Consider the following 13,908-nt stretch of genomic DNA (forward strand, 5'->3'; position numbering starts at 1 on the left):
ATTAAATTCTAATAAAACCACCTGTTAATTCTGAACTCAAAGCATAAAAACTCTATGTTAACAGTAACAACTTGTGTTTTACCCCATACTAGCAGCATTTGCCACAAAAGGACATAAGACACTGGAATGAACAATCATGAAGGGATACAATTATCCTAAAGAGAAAAGATATAAGAACTAGGTCACAAGTGTCTCCAGAATTCTTCAACAAAAATGGTCCGGTTTGCATATTGCTGTTCTTCAACAGAAGTTGGGAAACTGTTTATTCTTTCTTAGTTTTAAAAGAAATGTATGTAGCTTATGCTGTGATCAGTGCACAGTGCACATACTGTCACGTTTTGCCATCATTTTATTATGTTTTGGTTAAATGAAGCAAAAAAAAAAGATCTAAACACATATAGATGCATGTAAGTATTCAGATGCATGTAGGTTCCTATGGATAGATTTACATGGCTAACTAAAAATTATATATCTCAAGTACTACCATTCATAACATTTCTCTTTTGTTTTTTACTGACATGAAGCTTTAAAAGTAATGAGTCAATTTTGATTCCCATATATACTTCAAAACCTGCAAAGTCCAGACAAGTCCATGTTTGATGTCTTTCAAATAGCTTCTTATACCGGTTTTTCCAAGTGGATCCCCCACCTTCTTAAAAAAATTAAGTTCCCTTCAGGCATGTCTTTGAAGTTATCACAAAGAGGATCTAATTTTATATGGAACTATGTGGAACATTTGACAAAGGCATGGCCCAAACCAAGTGTTTTTAAATGACGCATCATTTTTAAAAACTAGTGCTTATTCATTTAATACCTTTAAAAATCCATAAGTGATTTGAAATTGGGAAAGTGGCCTGATCAATAGCTCATCAGCTCAAACATATATCCAATACCTAATGTTCACAAACACATGGATATTAACCATATACACCAACAATTGCTATATTCCTCCCTTAATGTTTTCCAAGGTATACAAACTAACTTTTCTGGGAACAAGATTACTATTAAAACATAGCCATGAACAGTACACAATTTAAAAGAATTATCTACTACATAACATCTGTGAGTTTCATATATTCTATAATTTGATGAATATGGCATATTATTCTTATCAAAGAATATATTATTTATTTTCTTGACACTTCCTCATCATAAAATGGGGGTCTCATGAAGATCCTGTTTAACACCAAAGAACATGAAGGAATCTGTCAAATATTTTATCTCTGTTAAATTCAGAACCTAAAAATAAAATTGGCCTAGTTTTTATATGGGTATGTATAAAAATTCTAAAATGATGATTATTTATGACATGAAAAAATAAGTAGTTTAGATAAATAAAATAGCAAAAATAAGCCAGATATAAAATAGTATGTACAATGACCACAACAATAAGCTGCATGTATCTTTTTTAAAACTAGGAAAGAAAACACAAAAAGCACAAATGTCATTCTTGTAGTGATTTATTTTTCCTTTCCCAACTTTCTAGAATATTATCTAAAAATAAAAAATTTAAAGTGGGTAGTAAAGTATTCCAGGGTTTTAGACAGGCACAAAATTTAGATATTTTCATATTTCATGGATTTTTAAAAACTGAAGTCCAGGAAAATGTTCCATTGATCTAGTTCTAAACTATGCAATTCATTTAGATGCCATTTGCTGATTTCTTACTGTGTGCTAAGCACTTTTACCTACAGGGATATAAAGATGAGCAAGATGGGACTCTGCATAGTAAAAATTTAATGATCTTCTTAAAACCAGTTATAAAACAAGAAAGTAATTATTTGAAAGATGAAGAATTTAACCATATGCTTAAAGATGGCTGAATGCTAATTCCCCTCTATAAATGTTTAATAAAAATCAAGTATATCTTGTCCTATTTAAATTATTTCAAAATATTGTATGTGCTTCACTTCTAGGTCACGAAGAATAAAATTTTTTTATATTAAATACAAATAACATTCCTATAAATAGTTTAAACTTGTTCTTATTGGTAAACTTACATGCTGGGATCACAGTATTATAAAACAAAAGGAAGCTACAGCTCCTCTTCAATGGAAGTTGGAAGACTGTATCTTCCCAGTTTTAAAAGAAGTACATGTAGGCCGGGCGCGGTGGCTCACGCCTGTAATCCTAGCACTCTGGGAGGCCAAGGTGGGCGGATCGTTTGAGATCAGGAGTTCGAGACCAGCCTGAGCAAGAGCGAGACCCCATCTCTACTAAAAATAGAAAGAAATTATATGGATAGCTAAAAAAATATATATAGAAAAAATTAGCCGGGTGTGGTGGTGCATGCCTGTAGTCCCAGCTACTCGGGAGGCTGAGACAGGAGGATCGCTTGAGCTCAGGAGTTTGAGGTTGCTGTGAGCTAGGCTGACGCCACGGCACTCACTCTAGCCTGGGCAATAGAGTGAGACTCTGTCTCAAAAAAAAAAAAAAAAAAAAAAAGAAGTACATGTAGCTTATTACACTGTTATCAGTGTTATCAAAACATAGTGTCTTGTATCTTACTAATTCTGCTATCATTTAATTATGTAATTATACTGTATAAATATTTTCCTAAAGAAAATGAATACAACTGCCCAAAAAACCCATCATGTCTTCTTCACTGTTGTATCCTAAGTACTGCTACCATGCCTGGCATATACAATTCACTAACTTTTTACTAAATGAATGACAAGTCAGTACTAAAACTCAGAATCCTTCCTCAATGTTTTACGGTAGAACTTCTAGGGGTAAAAGGTGCAGTTACATGAATTAATTTAAAACATTCATATCTGTTCCTGGACATATGGCCATTTTATTTATTTTTTAATTAGAGACAGGGTCTCACTCTGTCACCCAGGCTGGAGTACAGCGCATGATAACAGCTCACTGCAGCCTTTAACTCCTGGGCTCAAGTGAAACAATCCTCCTGCCTCAGCCTCCCAAGTAGTAAGGACTTTAGGCATGTGCTACTATACTCAGCTATTTTTTTTTTTTAATTTTTTTTTTTTTTTAGAGATGGGGTCTCACTATATTGCCCAGGCTGGTTTCAAACTCCTGGCCTCAAGTGGTTGTCCCAACTTGGCCTCCCAATTTATTTTAAAATTAGATCTTTGTTATTAAAAACAAATTTGAATTTCTAATTTTTTTAATATTTAAAGTCAACTAATCTGTCTCAGATATAAACAATTTTATGCAAAATGACAGGAAAAAGGTCCAAAACTCAAGAAAACAATCAATAAATTATATAAACAGTTCACAGAAAAAGCAATACAGGCCGGGCACAGTGGCTCACTTTTGGAGGCCAAGGCAGGAGGATCATTTGAGGCCAGGAGTTGGAGACCAGACTAAGCATCATAGTGAGACCCTGCCTCTACAAAAAGTAGAAACACTAGCTGGGTGTGGGGGTGTGCCTATAGCCCCAACTACTCAGGAGGCTCAAGCAGGAGGACTGCTTGAGCCCAGGAGTTTGAGGTTGCAGTGAGCTATGATGCCACTGCACTCTAACCTAGGTAACAGAGTGAGACTCTGTCTCAAAAAAATAAAGAAAAAAGAAAAAGCAATGCAAGTCACACTTAAACATAAGCAAAGATGCTTAATCTCATTTATAAAGAGAAATACAAATTAAAACTACACTGAAAAAAATCAGTAGGCATATTAATCAAATGTAACATGTCATTTAGATACAGATTTGAATAAACCAACTATAAAAAGACATTTGACATAACTGGGGAAATTTCAACTCTATCATCTAATATGTATTAGTTGATATTAAATAATTTGTTTTGCTAGTGTGACAATAGCATTTTTTGTTTTAAAAAGACCACCAAAAATATCGAAGTACAGTAGTTTCCCATTATCTGCAGCTTCACTTTCTGTGATTTTAGTTACCCGCACTCAATGATGGTCCAAAAATATTAAATAGAAAATTCCAGAAATAGGCCAGGTGCAGTGGCTGTTGCTGTAATCCCAATACTTTGGGAGGCCAAAGGGGGAGGATTGTTTGAGGCCAGGAGTTCAAGATCAGCCTGAGCAACATAGGAAGACCCCATCTCTAAAATATATATGTTTTTTAATTAGCTGGTGTGGTGGTGCACACCTACACTTCTACCTACTTGGGAGGCTGAGGTAGGAGGATCGCTTGAGCCCACAAGTTGGAGGATGCAGTGAGCTATGAACATGCCACTGCACTCCAGGTTGGGGGACAGAGCAAGACCTTGTCCCTAAAAGAAAAATTCCAGAAATAAACAATTCATAAGTTTTAAATGGTGCACCACTCTGAGAAGTATAATGACATCTCACAATGTCCCGCCCAGGATGTGAATCATACCTTTCCCAGTGTATCCATACTGTATATGCTACGTGCCCATTTTAATCACCTAGTAGCCATTTGGTTATCAGATTGACCTGTTGCAGTTTCAGTGCTTGTGTTCAAGCAAACCTGATTTTACTTTTATTATAGTATATTGCTACAGTTGTTCTATTTTATTGTTAATCTCTTAATGTGCCTAATTTATAAATTAAACTTCACTGTAGATATGCGTGTACAGAAAAAAATACAGTATATATAGGGTTCAGGACTATTTGCGGTTTCAGGCATCCTCTGGGGTGTTGGAACATATCCTCCTTGAATAAGTGGAGACTATTGTTATTTATAGATGAAATTATGTCAGGGACTTCAAAATAACTAAGTGGAAAAGGAATAGAGAAGTACATGGAATATATGTAAAACAAGATTGGCCATGTATTGACAATAGCTGAAGCTGAGTGACAGGTATATAGGAATTCATTAAATAACTTCCTTAACTTTTATATATGTGTAAAATTGCCTAAAATAAAAAAAAAAATCTTATACCTTGAATGAAAAAAAGAACCTATATCCATACTTTAGAAAACAATTCTGGAAGAATACACACACACAAAATAATAAAACTGGTTACTTGCTTGTGTGTGTGGGGATAACTTCTCACTGTGTTCTGAAATTTTTAGAAAAAAGCTAAAACTAAAAAGAAAAATTAATGGATAAAACAATAATAAACACAAATGAACACTACTGCACCCTGATTGTACTAGCAATTCCATATGCTAGAAGAGGGCTTTAACAGAAACATAGATCAGCATACTCTAGCAAATAGAGCATAACAGAGCAGTAAAGGATGCAGGTGAGAGCAGAGGTAGCTAAACTCCAACCCTTAACAATAAAAAAATTAAAGAGAGTTTCTAATGTTCACATCAGGTAGTAATTCAAAAACTACAATTAAGAAATGGAGTTTTGGGAAAGTTGGAGAATACAAAATCAACACATAAAAATCAGTTGTATTTCTATACACTAACAACGAACAATCCAAAAAGGAAATTATGAAAATAGTTCTATTTACAGTAGCATCAAATGGACACTTAAAAATAAGCTTCACCAAGGAGACAAAAGACTTATACACTGAAAACTATAAAATATTGCTGAAAAAAATTATAGTAGACACTAATAAATGGAGAGATATTCCATGTTCATGGATTAGAAGACTTAATATCATTAAGATGTCAACACTGTACAAAGCAATCTATAGATTCAATGTGATACCTATCAAAATCCCAATGACATTTTTTAGAGAAATAGAAAAATGTGCCTTACAATTCATATAGAATCTCAAGGGACCCAAAGAGCCAAAACAATCTTGAGAAAAAACAAAGTGGAGGTCTCACAATTTCTGATTTCAAATTTTACTACAAAGCTACAATAATTAAAACAATGTAGTACTGCTACACAGATAGACAATGGAATAGAATGTAGGCCAGAAATAAACCCTCACACATAGTTGAATGATTTTCAACAAGGGCACAAAAACCATTCCATTTACAGTAGAAATGGAAAATCTTTTCAACAAATAGCACTGAAAACAATGGATATCCACATACAAAAGAATGTAGCTGGACCTTTACCTTACACCATATACAAAATTTAACTCAAAATGGATGAAGGACTTACACGTAAGAGGTAAAACTATAAAACTTTTAGAAGAAAACATAAGGAAAGAGCTTAGTGACACTGGATTTGACAATGATTTCTTGGGTATGACACCAAAAACATAGGCAACAACAAAAAAATTGGACTACATCAATCTTTAAAACTTCTGTGCATCAAATGAAACAATAAACACAGTGAAAAGGCAATCCACAGAATGGGAGAAACTATTTGCAAATCATATATCTAAAAAGGGGTTAATATCCAGAATACATAAAGAACCCCTACAAGTCAACAACTAAAAACCAAACCACCTGATTAACAAAATAGGCAAAGGACTTGAATAAACATTATCTAAAGAAGATATACAAATGGCCAATGAGCACATGAAAAGATGCTCAACATGACTAATCATTAAGGAAATGCAAATCAAATCCACAATGAGATACCAACTTACACCCATTAGGATGGCTATCATCAGGGTATAACCAAAAGAATTGAAAGCATGGGCTTAAAAAGGTATTTGTTCATTATTACATTATTCACAATAGACAAAACATGAAGGCAACACAAATATTCATCAACAGATGAATGGATAAACAAAATGTGGTATATCATTCAGCCTTAAAAAGGAAGAAAATTCTGACACATGCCCAACATGAATGAACCTTGAGGACATTATAATATGTTAAATAAACCAGTCACAAAAGGACAAATACTATGGGTTCCACTTACATGAGGTATCTAGAGTAGTCAAATTCGTACAGACAAAAAGTAGTAGGGTGGTTGCCAGGGGCTGGGGAAAAGGGAAGAATGGGGAGTTGTTGCTTAATGGGTACAGTTACAGTTTTGCAAGATGACAAGAGTTCTGGAAATACACGGTGCTGATGGTTGCACAACAATGTGAATGTATTTAATGCCACTAAAGTGTACAATTAAAAATGGTTAAATGGTAAATTTTATGTTATGTGGGTTTCACCACAATTTTTTAAAAAGCATCCCCCTCCTCACCACCAAAAAAGAGAAGGAAATGAAGAATTTTCCAAGATTTCTTGACCATTTTTCTCCTGTTTGTTATGTTGGTCATTCCTTTTCCTCCTAGAGATCAGCAGTTTAAAAAAACCATAAGGGGGATAATAAAAACTAAACAGTTATGTGAATCGTCTGTTAACACTTTTTTGTAGTATCCTATTTTCCATAACTGGGATGGTTCATAGCAGGCATTGATAATACATTGAGATTGTTGCTTCAGAATGATAGTAACTATTGCTTACTATGTGCCAGGTATTCTTCCAAATACTTTACATATATTAAGTTATTTAATATGAGGTAGGCATTATTAGTATCTTTATTTTATAGATGAGGAATCTGAGGCACTATTAAGTTAGATAACTTGTACAAGGTTACCACCTCTATTCAAGTAGTGGAGATGGCTTTCAAACACTGACAGATCCACAATTCCAGAACTTAACCACTACAGCACATGCCTCTTTCTCAACAGCTCTACTCACATCTACTCCCAATCAATGCAAGCAGGCACTCAAGATGAAAGTTTTATTTCATTTATTTATTTCTTTTGAGACAGTCTTTTTCTGTTGCCTAGGCTGGAGTGTATTGGTGCAATCATAGCTCACTGCAGCCTTGAACTCCTGGGCTCAAGCGATCCTCCTGCTTCAGTTTAGCGAGTTGTTGGGACTACAGGCTCATGCTACCACAATCGGCTAATTTCTAAAAATTTTTTCTGTAGAGATAGGGTCTCACTATGTTGCCCAGGCTGGTTTCTAATGCCTGGCTTCAGGCGATCCTACTGCCTTGGCCTCCCAAAGCATTTGGATTACAGGTGTGAGCCACCATGCCCAGTCTACTCAAGATTAAAGTGTTAGACTTAATCCTAAAGACAAGGTAAAATGACAGTCTCTTCAGCATACCACATACTGTTTTACTTAATCTACATCTATCTACATTTCTAGCATCATATCTTATCCACCTCCCCAATAAACTACCATCTCCCACTCCATTTACTCTTAGAATGATACCAAACTGTCTATAGTTCCTTGAATAGGATAAAGCTCTTATCTCCAAACTTTTGCATATACTATTTTCTCTACTTAGAAAATTTCCTCCTCTCCTCCCACCATCTTCTTTGCCTAGCTAAAATTAGACTTATTCAGTTGTAAAGTCTGGTCTGACAGTAAACCATACACAACCCTTCTTCCTTTATGTTTCCAGATAACATGATACACTGCATTAAAATTCTAGACTAGAGGCTCAGGAGGCCAAGGCAGGAGGATTGCTTGAGGCCAGGAGTTCAAGACTAGCTTGGGCAACACAGTGAGACTCCATCTTGACAAAAAAAAAATTTTTTTTTTTTTTTAAATTAGCCAGGAGAAGTTGCTCTCACCTGTAGTCCCAGTTACTTGGGAAGTTGAGGCAGGAGGATTGCCTGTGCCCAAGAGTTCAAGGCTGCAGTGAGCTATGATCGCATCACTGCACTCCAGTCTGGGCAATAAAAGAATTCTAGACTAGAAATTCACTTAAAACTAGCACTATTTATGATTCATTCTTATTCACAAGGTATGGCACATAGTAAGTACACAAAAAACATGTCTTTTATGAGTGTCTCCAAGTATACCGGGGTTTGAAAGAATACTTTTGGGATTCATATTTCAGAACCCATTAATTAATGATGAGATTATCATCACGAAGTTCTTCCAGAAATTAAATTTACCATGGGAAAGTGCCAAAACAGACCCACATACTGCACTTTGGATTCAGGTGGATCATGTTTTAATGGCACTCCAATGTAATGGTAAAGCTATAAAGCACTGTAGTATTAAACCTATGAGCAATCAAGAAACAAATGGAATCTGAAGCATTTCCCACACATGGGAGAAGTGAATTATATTAAAGTTACAAAATTAAAGTATATTAAAACTTAGTATCAAACCTTGAACTTAGCTTTAAAAGTAAATTCCTTTGTATGGAGTACCTTTTAACACAAATAGTACTCATATACTCATCCCAACCATAATTGCTCAATCCTCTGTACATTTATTACACTTCATATAAACCTTTTAGCTCTTATTTCATTGTACTGGACTTCTCTGCTTACATGATTCTATTAGACTGCAGGATCTTTGAACGTAAACTGCCATTCACTTTTGTATCTCAGTGCTTAGCAGCAAACAGATTTCTCCCAAAGTTGTTTGTTAAATGACTTAAATAGCATTCTTACATCTATAAATAATCCTGCAAATAATGTTACAAAAGAAAATTAGGTTTAGAGGTTAAGTAACTTGGCTGAGATCACAGAGCAAGTAGGATAATGAAATCAGAATTCAAATCTAGGTCTTCAGTCAACAAATTTTATACTTTTTCTACTACCTCATAAATATTAGCACAAGTAACTACAAGCTGTACAAGAAGTAAGTCCTATAGTAGTTATCTGTAGCTAAAAAGCAACAATTCAACCCTAAAAATGAATCACAAAAAAACTACAAAAGTAAATGTCCTTTAAAAACAAGATCTTTGAACTTAAAGGCCAATTCTTCCATTTATAAATACAAAAAACTGTCATACCAAGTTAGTTATTACTACAATAGCCTCAACAAAATACTGCTATAGGTATTTAAGATTTTACCTTGTACTTCTTTATCATGACACTCTTTTAGTTTTGTCCAGAGTTCCTTAAAGTCATTAGATATATCTGCAGAACCAGGGCTTCCACAACTGCTTCCAGAGACGTTCATCTTGCTTAATAATCCACTCCACACTTCTGTTTGATCAGTATTTTCTGAACTTTTCTGTTACATTATATAGGTATGAAGTTGTCTTTGTACAGTTGAAATACCTGAAATGACAGATTGCAACATAAATGAATCGTGCATTTATCTTTATGTAATTTGAAGTCAGGATGAAACACAAGCTCAAGTTCTCCTTATTTATTTACAATTAATCATTCTGTGAATTTTAAAAGAGATGGGAGAGAGTGAGGAAAGATGATTTTGATGAGAAAAGACCTGATTTCAGTTATTTGGCCTTTATATAAGGAAAATGTTCAGGTAAATTTTCTCTTATTCCCCCAAGAAAGGAGTAATTATCTAAATTATACAAAACTGAAAGGATTCAGAAATTGAAAGGTTCATAATTATTCATGGTCAGACTGATTTACTATTATAAAAGAATGTATTGCTCTTTTAACTTTTGAATTGATGTGGAGTACAAAAACATACTTAACCAAAAAATGAAAAACATTCTGAAATATTCTTTAGATTATCAAGCCTCCAAATATATGTACACGTTATAAAAAAGACAGATGATTGATGTATTAACGCAGATGAGAATCTGTGTAACTTTCCAAAACAAAAGAAGTTAGTAACATATAGACACAGTAAAGATCTGTGAATACAGAAACAGCTTATATGTAGAAGTGGAAGACAATTAAGAGTAAAGCTACTTTATGTCTCTCTCACAATAAAGGTGAATGATTACGTTTATTACTTATATAGCCCTTGAAGGAAGTAACAGACTCTTAAGACGTTCAAATGGATTAATAAATATTTTAATATGTCTTTTTAAAATGAAATCATTAAGTAGCTACCATTTAAAAAGTAAAATGATTAGCAAGTCTATTAAATCTCACGTCTGGCTCCTTAGCCAATGCCATACCATTGCTAATGAGTGCCTACACTGATTTAAGTCTCTCTTGTTAACCATTTCTTGAGGTCCCTGATGAAGGAGCTAAAATAAACAATGATAATTCTAAAGGGAGCAAGAGTATGTGTGAAGCCTCTTGGTGAACTTTAAATCATTACGGACATAAATATACACTTTTATTAAGCTTTTCAAAAATTGCAATTAGCCTTTTTAAAAAATAAATCAGCAAAAACTGAACATGTACTATACTTTAGATGTTAGGGAATTACTGTTAATTTTCTTAGATATGATAATGATGTGGTCATGTTTTCAAAAAGGTCTTATCTGTTAAAGGGATATCTACTGAGGTATTAAAGGCAAAGTAACACATTCTCTGGGATTTGCTTGAAAATACTCCAGCTAAAACAAAAAATGGGCATTGGATGGGAAGATGAAACAAGAAGGACTGAACTTTGACAACTATTGAAGCTGGGTGATGTATAGGTATATGAGGGACTTCACAATTCTAGTGTCTCTCTTATGTACATTCCGTAAAAAAGTTTTTAAAAGCAGGATTGAGTGCACTGCATTAGTACAGCTTGGCTTCCAAAGAGGCTTGCATTCTACTGCTTTTTAACCCTAAATCAATGAGCCTACGTAAGAGTCAATAAAACTCACCATTTATTGTTATAGCAAGGATTGTGTGTTTTATATTCATTATTTTACTTAATCTTCAGAACAACCCTATATAAGACAGGTACTATCATTAATTTCATTTTACAGTTGGGTAAACAGGTGTAACGAGACTAAATGATTCGCCCAAGGTCACACAGTTAGGACATGGCTATGTCAGGGCTGGGACTCAAGTCATGAGACCAGTTACTACAAAATATCTCTCTGTGGAAAAAAAAAAAAAGTTGGGGAAACTAATTATTTTTATTAAGTAATTTAAAATAAAGGTTTAATTAATGAATAATTTAAGATTGCACAGTATATCAACTGAAAACCAATAGCGTAAAATAAACATCCTTTAAGAAAAGTAACTCACCAGAGGTAGTTTTAAAAGTCAAGTGCTTTTTTTAAACAACATTAAAAACTCTTTATTACTATTGAACTTGCAAATTCTGGGTCACAAAATCCTTTCCACCTATCCTGCACGCCCAGCACTCTCCGTTGGTATCTCTCCTTGCCATTAAACCGCTATTCGCTGCATCTTAATCTCTCAGAAATGTACATCTTGCCTCTCAAGTTGCATTCTGGGCTCAAAGGCCTGTAATAACTTAAAACATTTTGGTGCATCCCTTAGCAGTGCAAGTCACCACAATGAAGGTGTTTATAAAATATTTACTGTCCCACCACACGTACTCTCACACAGGTATGGCAAGAAGCACGCCTTGAGTCACACAGGGGACCTAAACAAACTTCAAAGGGCCTCTGGGCAGTCTTCTTACACGAGCAAAGCAGAGGTGCAAAGCCTCTCATCCCAGGGCGCTTCTCCATCAGCCTCTCCAGGCTGCCACGCAGCTTTCGCGTGCGGGTCTGAGGAAAAAGCTCCAAAGCCTAACAGCATCCCTGGCGCGGGAAGCGCGCGTGCGGCGCTCGGCGCATGCGCGGGGCGGGCTCGGCGCTGGGAGGCGCTTCCTCAGCGCGAGCGGGAGACCAGAGAGAACAGCTCGCACCGCGAGCTTGTCTTCCAGCCGGCCCACCTCCACCGACTTTAGCCTGAGCCCAGCCTACTTCCTCAGACAGTCCTAGAGCCGTGCGGCCACCCCCACCCCAGGAACCAAAGCCCTCGGCTTAGCGCGCAGCTCCAGACCGGAAGTAGCCGCCGCGACCCTCCGCTGCGGGTAGTGGAAGGAGATTCCTGTTACTCACAGATTCCAAGATTGCCTCGAGATTCGCGAAAGGTCCAGAAGGGAAGCGGGAACCCTCTGGAGGTGTGAAGGGACGGCTGCTCGCTTTCCTCCTCTTTTGCCCTTTGCCCTCACTGGAGTGCCAAACCCGCGGCGGGAAAGCCGCCCCCTCTGGGCAGCCCGCCCTATAAGGCCCGGGGCTGCCGGCCGGGCTCGGAGGCGGCCGGACCCGCCCAGCCGGAGCCTGCGCGACGTCACGCGGGAGTTCCCGTTACGTCACGCCCCTTCCTCCCGCCGCGTAGCCCGGCGGCGCCCCTCAGGATCCTGCAGAGGAGCTGGTCTGTGGTGCCGCCCTAAGGAGCCGGCTGACCATAGAGTGGAGCGCCGCCTCTGCGCTGTCAGGAGTGGGCCAAGGAGCATGGCGACCGCCCCGGCGTTTTTGAGATGCGCTGGAGAAAACTCAAGCTGCTTTGTCTGACGAGCATGAAGTCCATGGTGTTACGTAAAAGTTATCTTAACAGTGTGTCTAACTTAAGCATTTTGCAAAGAAAGCATGTATATGTGACCTGTACCAATGGGAGGTTAAAATTAACTGATTTGGGAATGGATACGGATCAGTCTAACGTAGTTTTCATCCTTGTAGCTGTTACCTAGTGATGTGACCTGACAGGACTGGATGCCGTATAGCAAAATGATGTTTATTTGGTGAGGTTAGATGGAAAGTTTCTGGCAAACCTGAAATGACAAAGAATCTGAAGCAATCAGCATTATTTGTTGGGACAACATGCTGTTAGGTAATGTTTTTTTTTTAAAAAGTAAAATTTTTCTTTAGGTGTTCGTTTGATATTCAAACTGAGAGTATGTGTTCCTATTTTTCTTGATTTCTAGGAGAATCGTTTTTGGAGCACTAGAAATTCTGCAAATGAACAAAATGGAATAAGCTAGAATCACAGTATCTTTTAAACCATTCCTAAAGTTTTGTGTAATCATACTAAGACCTGACCTGGACAAGGGGTAATGCTGTAAAAGTAAAAGTTTAGTACTTAGAAAATATAAATACAAAGTGTAAAGGTAATTTTTCCACCCGTCCCAGATCTTAAGGGATGAATAAATACCATAACTTGCTCCTTGAAATTATACATGACAAGATGTTTATGTACTATTCTAGCATTGCCATAGGAGAGTTGGTATAATGAAGTGAGCTGCTGAAACTTCATTACTCTGTTGTAGCAACTCTCTTTCACTTCCCAATTTTACAAGACTTAATTCGTAACATTTTTAAAAGAGAATGGATGAGAAATTGACCATGCCATTTCCTATACAACACAGGACACGTTGGCAGAGTGAAGCTTGTATAAACGTTTATCATGGAAATGGAGAGTTTTGTTATAAATGGAGAGAACCTATAATCACTTTGTAATTTAACAGCATGCTGAAAGAACAGTGTACTTGTTGTGGTCCAGAGAACAACTACCCGAA

At 36.5% G+C, this 13,908-nt stretch overlaps 1 protein-coding gene across 1 annotated transcript in view; it reads right to left on the reverse strand.

Annotated features, from left to right (window-relative positions):
• The window catches only part of RBBP8 (RB binding protein 8, endonuclease), an 89,677-nt gene extending 76,983 nt beyond the window's left edge, over window positions 1-12,694 (reverse strand). The window contains exons 1-2 of the mRNA XM_069468182.1: window positions 12,452-12,694; window positions 9,582-9,791 (exon numbers count right to left, since the gene is read on the reverse strand). Coding sequence (XP_069324283.1) covers window positions 9,582-9,690 — 109 coding nt within the window. The 5' untranslated portion in view covers window positions 9,691-9,791; window positions 12,452-12,694. The remainder of the gene's footprint in view (window positions 1-9,581; window positions 9,792-12,451) is intronic.
• Between the last annotated feature and the right edge of the window lie 1,214 nt (window positions 12,695-13,908).

Source organism: Eulemur rufifrons, chromosome 5 (genome assembly GCF_041146395.1).
Source record: "Eulemur rufifrons isolate Redbay chromosome 5, OSU_ERuf_1, whole genome shotgun sequence".
In the NCBI taxonomy this organism is placed as follows: Eukaryota; Metazoa; Chordata; class Mammalia; order Primates; family Lemuridae; genus Eulemur; species Eulemur rufifrons.